Here is a 14,718-nt window from a genome sequence, read left to right as displayed (position 1 = left end):
ACCAAACACCTTGACTAAAATCAATTTGGCTGGTTTAATTTTCATAAAATTTTGTCAAAATATTTACTTTGACCCTTTGACAAAAATATAAAAATTTCAAAAAATTTGAACCATACAATTTATCAGAAAAATTTGATTGGATATATAGCAGTTTGACAAACACTAATTTTGATCATTGAGAAGCTTAATATTTCCTTAACAATAGAATGTGATTAAAATGTTCAGCTTATTTTCAAAGAGTTATCTCCCTGTAGTGTTATGTACCACCTTAAGCAAAAATAAGCATATTTCAGGAGCATTTTTGCTCTATTTTTTTTTTTTTTTATCTCAAATTAGGTACCAGTTTCTACTGGACTAGCAGGGATACAGTTGTCAGCAGCAGATCTCCAACAGTTACAACAACTTCAACAGACAATTCAACAACATCAGCAGTTGCAGTTACAACAGGTTCAAACCAGTCAGAACCAGGCGTTACAGACTGCACAGACGACACAAGCCACTCAACAGTTCAATGCCCCACCTACTTTAGCCACTCTACAGGGTCTGACAGCAGCCAATTCGCCACAGATTGTTCTGATTAATACATCACAGCTAGGTGGAGCTTCATTACAACCATTTATTATTCAGAACCAGGTTTGTAAAATATCTTCTTTGCTTTGTTTTGGTTTTTTGTCTTGCATGTTGTTGTCCATCAGATTGTCTTGCAGACAGGGGAGACATATCTTTGTGTCAACAGTTTATTTAATTTGAGTTGTATTCAACAGCAATGAGATTATTTCAAGAAATTGTCTTCAAAATTCATTTTTTAACATACCTGATCCAATGGGTACTTTGTATATAATTTTGTGTTTGTTGTTCTTGAAAACAAACCAAACCAGCCCTCATGGCTAAAGATTGAACATTAAGATGAAAAGCAAGTAATTGATATATGCATGTATCAGGAAACCCTAATAGAAGTTATTGCTTTAAGAGGATGATTTTTTGACTAATTTTAGCATTTTTGACTATTATCTAGAAAACTATAATACTAGATCATAAAAGCAATCCTAAATGGTACAAGGAGCATGGAAGACTGAAAACAACTATACTGGCCAAGCTGGGACATTTCAGGAAAAAATCTGTCTGTGCAAGTTGTGTCCTATTTCTAAATTTTTGAATGCCTTGAAGGATATTAATATTATGATAAGTACTTGGTATTATTGTTGCCCACCAACAGGGGGTGTGTTGTGAAAATGATTGGATTGGAATGTATGTCTACATGGTCAAGGTCACAAACATAGTTCAACTATAATTACCCATTTTTAAACTATATAAAGTCATGTCTGACTCAGAACTTTTGGACACTGTGAAGGATATTTATGATACTTCATATTAAAGATGCCCACAAACAGAGGGTGTGTTGCAAGTAAGTTTTAAATGTCTAGTCTTTTTGTAATTAGGTCAAGGTTAATACTTTAAACATTAAGATAAATACAAGAGGCTGGGTTCTTTTTTTGTAAGCTATTATTTTTTTATTTAAATAAATAAGATCTGGGCTCTGAATGAAAAAGTATACATGATTTCACTTTGAAGACACTCAAAAAGCTCTATTTTTTAAAATGAATATTTTTTCTGGAAGGTGAAAACAATTTTCAAAATGGCATATTTTGGTAAGATTATTAATTGTCAATATTAGGAGCCTCTGGTTTCAATATCAGCTTTTATTTACATAAATAATTTACTTGTGCAGTTAACGTTCCTGCAACAAAAACAATAAAAACAAAGGAAACAGTCAGAAAAAAACCTATTTTTTTTTGGATTAGATTGAAATTAAATCTATAATTATCATGAAAAATGTACATGAAAGAAAGACCCATATCAGTTTTTACAAAAGTCGCTAAATTGAAAATTTGAGTAAAATTATATACTGCACATCAATTTTTGTCACTCTTTTCTTAAGTTTAGCTGAATAGAATGATTTTAAATTTGTTCAGCAGCCTAACAGTAATTTGTTGTAACATGTGTGCACCTTTTGGATCTTTTACCACTTGTGTCCTGTTTTCTGATACTTTCATTTACAAGTGGGGGCACCGGTATGCTTAGCACAACTCATGCATTCTTGTTATTTCCATAAAATTGATCAGTATGCAACATGATCGATATTGTAAAAAAGCAAATTTATGACTTTATGGATTTATTTCAGGGTATTCCAGTATTACAGAATTTGACATTGGCATCGCTTGGACAACATGCACAACTGGCACAACAGGTATACGCTTCAGAAGATTTCATATTAATAGCAATGTATACAATACATTTCCAGAATAGCCTTCATCAGACATGCCCACACTAGTAAAACATGGGAAGCCAACAAGACAAAACATTTTATTGTACGGAGACAAAAGTCAAAATACTCAAGCTTAAGTAACATCTCACACTAAAGTGATAAAATGGTATATAGCCAGTTTATACAGTTTCAGCACTATTATACAGACAAAGGGTTAACAAATGTAAAAAAAAAGTAAAGAATGTCCCCTAATAATTTGTAACAAGGTTTAATTTCAGGCTTTAAAAAAACATATCATACATCATTCCATGATTTTTATAATTTATAATTTTTTTAAGGGGTTGGGGAGAGAAAGATGGTAAAAATTAAGTACTGTAATTTTTGATTTTATGGCATATCCTCAAGTTTGTTATAAAGAGGCAAACATATGAAAATGCAGAACATTATTTTCCTTGCATAATTACTGATGTATCATAAATGGACCAGACCTGGAACCCCTTACACAATAAGCCACCACTTTACTGTCTATTTTAATGTGTACTGCACTACTTCAGCTAAAGAAGGATGGTTATATATTTACTAGGTCAAGAGAAACACTGCTACACATGAATGTGCCCTAGAAAAGTATTATGTGGAAAAGTGTATGAGAATAAAATGGTTTATTCACATTTCTCCAACATTTGATAATTAGACTAAAACAACATTAAGGATTAGGGGGTCAGCTTAAGGTCTGGCATCTTGATATTTACATGTAATTCACCTGTATCAGTTGTTATCTAAAATATTGTAAAAAGAGGTATTGTTTTAAGAACATATATATTCAAACATTAACAAAACATATTTTTTTTTTTTAAATAATTGTTTTTTCACATATTTTTGGTTGAATATAACCAGAAAATGTTACGTAATTATTTGTATCCGTGTTGGAATTACAAAATTAAAATGTTATTCAACAAAAAAAATCCATAAATAAACAAGGAAAATTCAAACATTTCTCCTTCAACTGTGAAAACTTCATAAAAATTTATCAAGAAATAATCTCAAATTTTTTTTTTAACTGTATCTCATTTTAGTAATTTATTCTATTACTTGATATGTTTTTGTATTTGTGTTACATGTAGATATCCAAATCTAAAACGATGTGCAACAACAAAGTTTTATGTACGTATATATAGTCATCGAAAGCTTTTGTTTTCTTGTGCGAAGAACCATATATCATCTACCTGGTCGTCCTGTCTGTATATTATAAGAGCCGAAGTCAATATTCTTGGCATGGTGTCTTAAACAGATGGAAGAGTCAGTTGTATATCTGCACATTTTTAAAATGAAATTTTACATCACTGTGCTAGATTAAAATTTTAAAATCTTGGGAAACATTTGTTTTAAATATGAAAAACCAATTACTGTAAAAAAAAAAGAAAGACATGTTTTGTTAATATTTTACAATAAATCTTTAAAAAAAAGTACCCCTTTTAACAATATTTTAGTTAAGAACTGAAACAGGTGAATTACAGGTTAGATATCAAGATGCCAGTCCTTAAGAGGACCCCCTAATCCTTAATAATATTTTAGTCTAATTATCAAATGTTGGAGAAACGTGAACACGCCAACAAAACTTTTACCTAGTCAACTATAATCAAAAGTAAAAATTACATGGATTATTGAATTGTCAACCCTTGGCCAGTCTTTTCCCTCATATACTCCTTGGGAAACAACCACCCTTGATTTGAGAATAAATCTTCCAAAAATATGAGCCATAACTATAACCTTTCAACACATTTCAGTTACTTGGATTGACATAATGATATATCTTTTAAGTCTTGCTTTCTCAGATTCAGCAACCAGTTTTACAACAAACAACACAGGCTGCTGCCCTAACCCAACCAACACCCGCTCCAGTGCTGCAGTCTCAGAATGTATCACAACAACTTAAACAACTACAACAACAGCAGCAACAACAACAACAACAAGCATCAGAATCTATCAAGGAACCAGTAGAACTTGAAGAGGAGTCCATGCATCTTACCATACAACCAGTAGGTTTATTATTCATATAACTCAGCATGTAACCTTGCAGTTAGCAGTTAAATAATTAATTCAATTCTTACTCTCTTTCTAGTAGATTTATCACTTAGCGCAGACTCAGAGATGTACATAATAATGGCTGTTACAATATACCTCCCACATAAATCCACATGTATTGTAACCTATGTGCAAACGCTATGCCGATTTCGCTATGTTAAAAATTTCAATTGGAAAAAAAAAATACGGAACCTTTATTCTTATTCTGATGCATAACAAAAAGAGTTAATGCATTAGAGCTTGGAAAGATGTACAAAATCAAAATAAAATTAAATTCCATGAAATTCCATTAAGGCTTTTGGCGCATTAAAGTCATTTTGAAACATGACGTCATATGAATGAAAACGCTAAAGCTAAAGGTTTTCCCAGTACGTGAACCCTCCAATTTTGCATTAAAATGGAGTTTTGAGGTAGGTGTTTTATTTTCTATTCTGCATTATTCGCACATAAGGCCGTGTTATTCCTTAATTTTATGCCTCACTAACGCTCAGAATCAAATTTGAATATTACGGCCCAGGCCATGTGTAAATTTCCAACAAATTTATGGCTTCCATTAATTATTTCTTAATCAAAGAATGCAAGGAAAAATAAAGTCTCCATGAAAAAAGAGCATTGTAAATAATGGACTAGAAGTTGGATTTTTTTCAAGCCTTTTTAATGGGTGTCATTACTATACTACTCATATTGACTATAAGTACTGTTTCTATATGCGTATTAATTCATCTGTGTCATTTTCCTAAAATACTGAAATTTGATACTCATGAAGTTTATAAATTTGAGAAATTGACTAGAATATAACACTAGTATTTTCTGTCAATTCTTTATCTAAATTACAAATTCATATGTACTGTGGATTAGTTTATTTTTCGTGGTTTGAGGAAAGTTGTATTTTCTTGAATATTTGAATTTGTAGTTTGCCAAAGTCTGCATGCAAGTACATGTATATAGAAAATTTATACTTCGTTGAACATTTAAATTCTTGTTGCACATCTATACATGAAAATTGGTATTCCCTTTATAATGATGGATCCACAGTTATAAATATTTGATTTTTTCTATTTTTTGTCTGTTATTCTATAACTAATGCACATAATCTTTTAGGAAGAAAACATTGATTTGGAAGAGTTAGAACAGTTTGCTAAAACTTTTAAAAGAAGAAGAATTGAATTAGGTGTGTATACTGATTACAGAGAATACTTTGTCTAACAGGTCACTATTGTTTGTCCAAAATCTAGTTAAATTTCAAAATCTAAAAGGGAAGAAAAACACAACTTTAACTTAACATTAAAGTTTGCATTTTTTGCATTGCCAATGGCCTTAAAACCTTATTAAGATATAACTTTTTTGATTTGAAAAATTTCTAAAAAGAAATATTGGAATTAAACAGGGAAAACAGTGTTGTAAAATTTTAGGGCTATTCTGGGGGGAAATATACACATATAAACACAAGTAGTATATTTGCAATTATGTTCCCAAAACAACAAATAAAACAACACTTTTATAAATAGAAACACAAAAGATTTTACAGATATCTATGACAGCAGGAAAAACAACACAAAGTTACACAGCAACAACAGATTTCTTTTAGTATCATCACCTCAGTAGTCTTTGATAGCGTGGTCGCATTGCATGCAGGAGAAAGTGGGTGGATTGGTCAAACCAAATACTTTAAAATTGGTATTTACTGCTTGCTACTCCACTAAGTATGCGACATTTAGAAGTAAGAGCAAAGACTGGTCTGAGTCAAAATAATGTGTCTTGTAGGATGACATGCCTTTTTGTGGACTGTTACGATGTGAAATAACACATTAAAGATGGATTATGTGTGTTTAAACAGTGGTTTGATTCCGCCAGTGTACTTTATCCGGAGGAAGAAAATCCCCATTGATTTTTATCCACCAACAAAAATTCACTAGGTTTTTCTATCCGGGTCCAGTGGAAAACATCCACCTGTCATTATAAGGTTCTAAAACGAGTTTTTTTAAAGGGGAAATATATATAAAATGTGGCTCAGTAGTTTTTAGTGTATTTGAAACTTGAATAGTTGATTTATGTAAAAAGTGGAGAGTTTTCATACAAGGAATGTTCACACTAGTGTTTTTGTACCGGAATGATTGCACTAGTTATTTTATACCGGGATTAATTACACTAGTGCTTTAGATCCATACATTGATAAAGTGATTAATACTCATTTTGACACACGATAACACAATAACGCTTATTAACGAATAAGATTTAAATAATTTTTCTATGCAAATCTATAAAATCATATGCTTTTAAATTGTCACTAATTGTAATATTTATATTTATTTGATTGCCGAAATTTTTCTGTGTATTCGCTTTTCGGTCGACGTAGATATAAAATCATATCTTCCATATCAATATCAAAGGATGCTTCTATAATTGAAACTTTATGTAAGAATAAAAATATCCTCCTCATCATCATCAATATCATTTACTGGATTGACCCAGATTAATTAAACTGGTTCCTTGAAAATCATTCTAATTTTAACCCATTTGTTTTGTAAACAATAAACCGGTCTAATATAAACAAAACAACGATATTTAGATCAACGGTTTCACACTATTTACATCCAATATTCTCTAGTGAAAAACAGTTACCCGGAATAAATACACGGCGGAATGAAAGTACGCTTACATTAGTCTAGTGCAAAGCAGGAGTCATTCATATCACCTATCCTGAGTATTTATTTAATTTGCTACTGGACATTTAACATCCATCCATCATCATCATCAACGTGTATCTTTTACAACAGGAAAAACATTATTCAAAATATTAATGGAAACACAGAAACAGGTTTTATATTTTTAAATCAACACAAAAGTTGCGTAGAAACCAATTTCACATATGTCGTCCAAAAAAGATAAAATAAATCACATTGGATACAGTAATAAAAAGATTTTGTACACTACACACATAAATTGTAGGAATTTTACCATTATTTTCGGGTACAAAACAAAAAACAGGAGATAAGGATAGGTACAAAAAATAAGGAATGTTCAGAAAACAATTATATTTTTCTTTTGGCCTAGGTTCCTGAACATTTCTTACCTCTGTATTTCACACCATTTTACAGTTTGAAGAACAAATTCTTGGTGTAACCAAAGAATAACATGACATTTTTCCTTATTTTTCAGGATTCACCCAAGGTGATGTGGGTCTTGCTATGGGAAAGTTATATGGCAATGATTTTAGTCAGACAACTATTTCTAGATTTGAGGCATTAAATCTGAGCTTTAAAAACATGTGCAAGTTAAAACCGTTATTACAGAAATGGTTGAAGGATGCTGACATGTTGTCAGCTAGTCCGACCACTCCAGTGTCTGGAGGTAGTACTATTGGAAACCTTTCTCCTGAAGCTATAGCCAGGAGGAGAAAGAAGAGAACCAGTATAGATACCTCAGTTCGGGTGGCATTAGAGAAAGCATTCATACAACACCCTAAACCTTCATCAGAGGAAATCGCAAATTTAGCAGAAGATTTAAATTTAGAAAGAGAGGTTGTCAGAGTGTGGTTTTGTAATAGACGTCAAAAACAGAAAAGAATTAACCCTCCATCTATGTCTATGAACGTTACTGTTAATGCACAGCTGAACTCGCCAACTAATACCTCTATGAATCTTTCTGGTTCCCTGAACCATCTAATGGCTCACTCATTATCAGGGAACCAGACTCAGACAATAGGTACAACATTAAACAAACCAACAGTTGTTAACAGTGTTGTTGGGAACCAGTTGTTAAGTAATACACAGACAATTTCAGCAGGGATACAGAACCCTATATCCATTAATACATCAAAGAAAGACTTGCAAGTTACTTCTGTTGACTTTTCTGCAGCTCAAGAAGCTCTTCATTTTTCACAGGCGATGCCATTGGAATTAAAACTAACTAATGACAAGACAAGTGTGAATACAAACAATTTCTCCTCTATTGCACAACAAGTACTTCCACTGGGATTAACATTACCTGTCACCTCTCAACAAAAAGTTGGGAATTCTACCGATTTTACTGTTGCACAAAATGGAACTGGTTCAAATAACCAGATATTCATATCAGGATTACAGATACCAACATCACTGACAGCTAACCAGTCAGAATTGACTATATCAACCTCTTCATGAAATGATAAAATGTATATGTATACTTGAAATGTTATAAAATTTATCAGAATAATTCGAAATATTAGAATCATAACAGCTTTGTAAAGGAGTCAATAATATAATTTGATTAGAGGTTTTCTTGCTTTGTTTTTTTTTTTTATCTCCAATAGGTCATTCATCTATAATGCTTAAAAAAATTTTACTTTAAAAAAATTTAAGCATTCAAAGCCTTATTATAAGGTCTTTCAAATATGCTTCATATTTCAGTAATAATCACTTTAATATATAGGTTGAAAGCTGTAATGAATTTGATATTTTCTTCAAAAATGACAAAAATTGTTTCAACAAATATTTTCGAGTTGTAAACATGTGCATGCAATAACTATGTATAGGTTACATGTACATTGACAAATACCAATTGTTACTTGCATACACTATATTTGCGTGTCCAAAACCATTTTAAATCAGCCAAATTCTATATATTTTCACAAAAATCTAAAAATAAGATGAAATTGAAAATTAGAGTTTATCATATATTTTTTAGCATTTCCCAACAACAGTGAAAACAGAGTGTTATTCAATGCTGCATGTAGCTAATGAAGATATTTTGAGAAAAAAAAATTGCAAATTTTACATGCTTTGGGAAAATTTTGCATCAAAGGCCATTGCTAACCAAAATGACATAATGTATCTGAAAGACACTACAGTATATAGCTTATGATTATAAACTTCCAACAGAATTTTTATTTTAGTTAAGGATATCCTTGTTATACACTTTAAAGAGTTAAGCTATCTTTGAGCTTTTATGAATTGGTGATCTGTTTAAAAATAAGCCTTACTATTGTTATAAAACTAAAGTACACACATAGAGCTCTAATACTAGGAATCCAAGTAAAGATTGAAAGACATTTTGAAAATGGCCATGGTGTGAAATAAATTCAGGGGAAATTGGTCCTACCTATTAAGTGAAAATGTAGCAAAATATTTCCCTTTTGGCATCAGTTTTTTTTTTATCTGACATTACTTTGGGAATATCAATGTACATAGTCATATATGCATGTTATATCAAAGATACAGTAGTAAAAAGATGAATTCCTTATTCTATAGATACTGTACATGCTGTATATGATTTTTAAAAATAAATATGAATTGAAAAACAACTGCTTCATATCTTTTTAAGACAAAATTTATTTTTACTTTTTGTAACAGTATAGAAAATTCACCATTTTATCTATAAAGGATATTTAAAGGGATTTAATAAGTTTAAAGATACTGTTACTTTATGTACATCAAAATCAAACAAGGGTCCACTTCTCAAAAAACCATCCCATTGGCAGAGGAAGTATGACTGTAATAAGGACCTCTGTTTAGGTTTCAACTACCTTCAAAGTGTTATCAAGAACAATAAAACAAACATTTTAAGAGGTTGACTAAAATGGAAAGAAGATTTAAGCAAACTTAATACTGTAAATATAATTGAATTTTATTATTAAAAGCTTAATCAGCAATGTGATTTATATTGAATTAACATTCCATGTCAAAGAAATACAATGTGATTTCTTGTACCAGACTTTATTTAAGATGTTGTTTTCCTATATTGTACATGTTATAAATAAATGGTTCGATACAATGTTGTAAGGAGCATTAACTGCCTATGTACAGTATGTAATGTATAGTGGCAAAAATATTCTATGGCAGCTATTGATATTTCAAAAGATAACCCAAATATGAAATTAAAAATCATCTATATATGTGTACTTTAACAAAGGAATTTAAAAAATGGTCCTGTCTAAAAATATCAAATATCAAAAATAAATGTTGACAAATCTCCAAGTAAGTTTATTTGATTATGATAGTATGGAAATGAAATGGTACAATAAAAGGCCTTTTTGGTGCCTAAAGCTGAATTTTTAACATTTACCAGTGAAGTATCTGAATGTTCAGAAACTATTTACAAATTACCAAAGTTTTGTTGACTTTCTATTCTGATTATGTAAAGACTAAATAATTTGACTTCATATAGAATACCTATTGTCTCAAAATATAAATTTATTTGTACAAGGCTGAGAAAGGGTAGAATGTGAGGCTTTGTCAAGAATTTCTATTGTGTTTCAAGCAGAGTACCAATAAATTTTATATTTTGAAACATTGTGAAGTTAATTTTTAAGTTTAACAACTTAATGTGGATAGAAACTAAAATTTTTGAGAATTTCATTTTGGATTCTCTTGAGAAAAAAAATAAGATTTAATTTAGAAACATCAGATATATTTGTGTGAATATAATTTGTGGCCTGTGGTCATATCTAAATTCTTGCTAATATGCTTTACATAAAAAACATATTGTTATTCTTATGTGCATAAAAATATGAACAATTCTATAAGTATTAAAGTTTTTCTTAAGCCTTCAGTCATGCAAGTTTTAAACCTTTGTCCAAGATAGTTTGAGATGGAGTTTATTTACTAATTACAGCTAGTGTTGGTTCAAGAGTAATTAACGGATAACATGCATATGTGGTTCATCTGACCTTGACCTCGTTTACATGGATGTTTGATAATGTCAAGTTTTTGTGAAACTTGTAGTAAATAAAATGCTCCGCAGGGCGCAGCTTGATACGACCGCAGAGGTCGAACCCTGAACAGTTGGGGCAAGTATGGACACAACATTCAAGCTTGATACAGCTCTGAATTTGGATTGTGATTAAATATTTGACACAGCATAGGTTTCTGACACAGAATGAATGTGGTCTAAGAACTTAAAAATTTTAAATTGGACATTCACCTATTATGGTCCAATATCCAAAATCTAAATACATGGTTAGATTCAGCATATCAAAGAACCCCAAGAATTCAATTTTTGATGAAATCAAACAAAGTTTAATTTTGGACCCTTTTGACCTCAATGTGGACAAAGTTGATAACGGGGCCCAAAAATCAAAAATCTAAATACATGGTTAGATTCAGCATATCAAAGAACCCCATATATTCAATTTTTGTTGAAATCAAACAAAAAAAAAGTTTAATTTTGGACCCCGATTTGGACCAACTTGAAAACTGGGCCAATATTCAAAAATCTAAATACATGTTTAGATTCAGCATATCAAAGAACCCTAAAAATTCAATTTTTGTTAAAATCAAACTAAGTTTAATTTTGGACCCTTTTGACCTCAATGTGGACAAAGTCGATAACGGGGCCCAAAAATCAAAAATCTAAATACATGGTTAGATTCGGCATATCAAAGAACCCCATATATTCAATTTTTGTTGAAATCAAACAAAGTTTAATTTTGGACCCTGATTTGGACCAACTTGAAAACTGGGTCCATAATAAAAAATCTAAATACATGTTTAGATTCAGCATATCAAAGAACCCTAAAAATTCAATTTTTGTTAAAATCAAACTAAGTTTAATTTTGGACCCTTTGGACCTTAATGTAGACCAATTTGAAAACGGAACCAAAAATTAAGAATCTAAATACACGGTTAGATTCGGCATATCAAAGAACCCCAATAATTCAATTTTTGATGAAATCAAACAAAGTTAAATTTTGGACCCTTTGGACCTCAATGTGGACCAATTTAAAAACGGGGCCCAAAATCTAAAAACTTAATACACGGTTAGATTCAGCATATTAAAGAACCCCAAGAATTCAAGAATAAAACCCCATTGAAATTGATCAAGAAATAAGCAATTTATACGAAGTATCTTCTTTTGCACAATACTGTGCAATTGAATATTTCTTGCTATTGCGCAATGCTGTACAATTGACAATTTCTTGCTATTGCGCAATATTGTGCTATTGGATATTTCTTGCTTTTGCGCAATACTGTGCAATTGAAGATTTCTTGCTATTGCGCAATACTGTGCAATTGAAGATTTCTTCCTATTGTGCAATACTGTGCAATTGAAAATTTCTTGCTATTGCACAATACTTATTATATAATAATTTACACATCCTGTTTGGTGTGTATCTCCTACCATATCATTATTATTTGCTTTTAAATATTAATCAGAAATAACCAACTCAAAATGGAAAATTTTAAAAGAAAAAAAAAGGAAAAAAAGAAAAAAAAAAAATCCCCCCCCCCCCCCCCCCCAAATTTTTTGAACCCCCTTATGATTCATCACCCCCAAACTCAATCCCAGCCTTCCCTTTGTGGTATGGTACCTTGCAGTACAATTTCAGAAAGATCCATACACTTGAACACAAGTTATTGTCTGGAAACTAGAAAAATGCTTATTTTTGGCCCCTTTTTGGCCCCCAATTCCTAAACGTTTCGGGCAATTACCCCTAACTCAATTCCAGCTTTCCCTTTGTGATATGGAACCTTGTAGTACAATTTCAGAAATATCCAAACACTTACACACAAGTTATTGTCATTAAACTAGAAAAATGCTTGTTTTTTGCCCCTTTTTTGGCCCCTAATTCCTAAAATTTTGAGGCAATTACCCCCAAAATCAATTACAGCCTTCTGTTTGTGATATGGAACCTTGTGGTACAATGTCAGAGAGATCCATACACTTACACACAAGTTTTTGTCTGGAAGTTACAAAAATGCTTATTTTTGACCCCTTTTTGGCCCCTAATTCCTTAACTGTTGGTACCATTACCCCCAAAATCAATCCCAACCTTCCTTTCGTGGTATTGAACCTTATGGTAAAATTTCATGGAGATCCATTCACTTAAACTAAAGTTAGAGTGCGAAAACCAATGTGTCTTCGGACGACGCCGGACGACGCCAGACGACGACGACGCCAACGTCATACCAATATACGACCAAAAAATTTTTAATTTTTGCGGTCGTATAAAAATTAATCTTTCAGACTTTCAATCTCTAAATTCAATCATGATCAGTAAAGCAGGAAAGACATTTTAAGCATGTGATCTCTTGTTTTCCGAGTGTTGTGCCCTCTTGTAATCTTGATAAAGATAGTCTGACCTGGAAGGCATAGACTTCAAACATTCTTCTACTGTAATTGCACTAGTGAAACATTGCATCTGGTCCACAATTGTGTACTTATAAATCAGCTTTCCTAGCACACATGGAGTTTTTTTTAAAAGAATTGTGTAAAAAGTTCTGTCTGGTAAATACCTTTAAATATTGATGGTATGGTGATGTTCAAAAGAAAATTACAGTTAATAAAAAATGGTCCGTATCATTTCCAAAATGGACACCACCTCTGACACTGGACATTCTATACCATTTTAACTGGCTTCAATCTGAAGGAACTTCTACCTCCAATTGTGTCGGGAATATCGTGAGATGTATGGTCATTGTACATGTTGGAAATTGTGATTAATCTTATGAAATTTTTGGTTTTGGTACAATATTCATGTATCAAGATCATTTTGACAAGAATGTTGTGTGGTCCATTCGGTTTCTAGTTCCATTCTTTGATTTTTTTTTGTAGTAACCTTTTTCTCTTTCTAGAAAGGATGAGCAATTTCAGAAGTGGTCTGTGATGTTATCCATACGGTGTGGTATAATACCATGCTTGTTTGGCAAAGGTGGATCGTATGTGGATGCAGCGGTTCACAAACAAATTAAAATAAACTAGAGGCTCTAAAGAGCCTGTGTCGCTCACCTTGGTCTATGTGCATATTAAACAAAGGACACAGATGGATTCATGACAAAATTGTGTTTTGGTGATGGTGATGTGTTTGTAGATCTTACTTTACTGAACATTCTTGCTCCTTACTATTATCTCTATCTATAATGAACTTGGCCCGGTAGTTACAGTGGAAAATATTTTGTAAAAATTTACAAAAATTTACAAAATTTATGAAAATTGTAAAAATTGACTATAAAGGGCAATAACTCCTTAAGGGGTCAATTGACAATTTTGGTCATGTTGACTTATTTGTAGATCTAACTTTGCTGTACATTATTGCTGTTTACAGTTTATCTCTATCTATAATAATATTCAAGATAATAACCAAAAGCTGCAAAATTTTCTTAAAATTACCAATTCAGGGGCAGCAACCATACAACGTGTTGCCTGATTGTTCTGAAAATTTCAGGGCAGATAAATCTTGACCTAATGAACAATTTTATCCTCATCAGATTTGCTCTAAATGCTTTGGTTTCAGAGATATAAGCCAAAAACTGCATTTTACCCTATGTACTATTTTTTAGCCATGTCGGCCATCTTGGTTCGCGGGCGGGGTCATCGGACACATTTTTTAAACTAGATACCCTAATGATGATTGTGGACAAGTTTGGTTAAATTCGTCTTAGTAGTTTCAGAGG

General features: G+C 31.6%; 1 protein-coding gene across 2 annotated transcripts in view; it reads left to right on the top strand.

Moving 5' to 3' along the window:
• LOC127700335 (POU domain, class 2, transcription factor 3-like) overlaps positions 1–10,223 on the top strand; it is a 32,231-nt gene extending 22,008 nt beyond the window's left edge. For both annotated transcript variants that reach the window (XM_052203754.1, XM_052203753.1), the window contains exons 4-8: positions 337–633; positions 2,183–2,248; positions 4,099–4,302; positions 5,450–5,519; positions 7,508–10,223. In XM_052203754.1, coding sequence (XP_052059714.1) covers positions 337–633; positions 2,183–2,248; positions 4,099–4,302; positions 5,450–5,519; positions 7,508–8,490 — 1,620 coding nt within the window. In that variant the 3' untranslated portion in view covers positions 8,491–10,223. The remainder of the gene's footprint in view (positions 1–336; positions 634–2,182; positions 2,249–4,098; positions 4,303–5,449; positions 5,520–7,507) is intronic.
• The last annotated feature ends 4,495 nt before the right edge of the window (positions 10,224–14,718 follow it).

This window comes from Mytilus californianus, unplaced genomic scaffold (assembly GCF_021869535.1).
Source record: "Mytilus californianus isolate M0D057914Y unplaced genomic scaffold, xbMytCali1.0.p SCAF_5, whole genome shotgun sequence".
In the NCBI taxonomy this organism is placed as follows: domain Eukaryota; kingdom Metazoa; phylum Mollusca; class Bivalvia; order Mytilida; family Mytilidae; genus Mytilus; species Mytilus californianus.
Note: the sequence above shows the minus strand (reverse complement) of the source record. Positions and strands in the feature narration are given on the sequence as shown.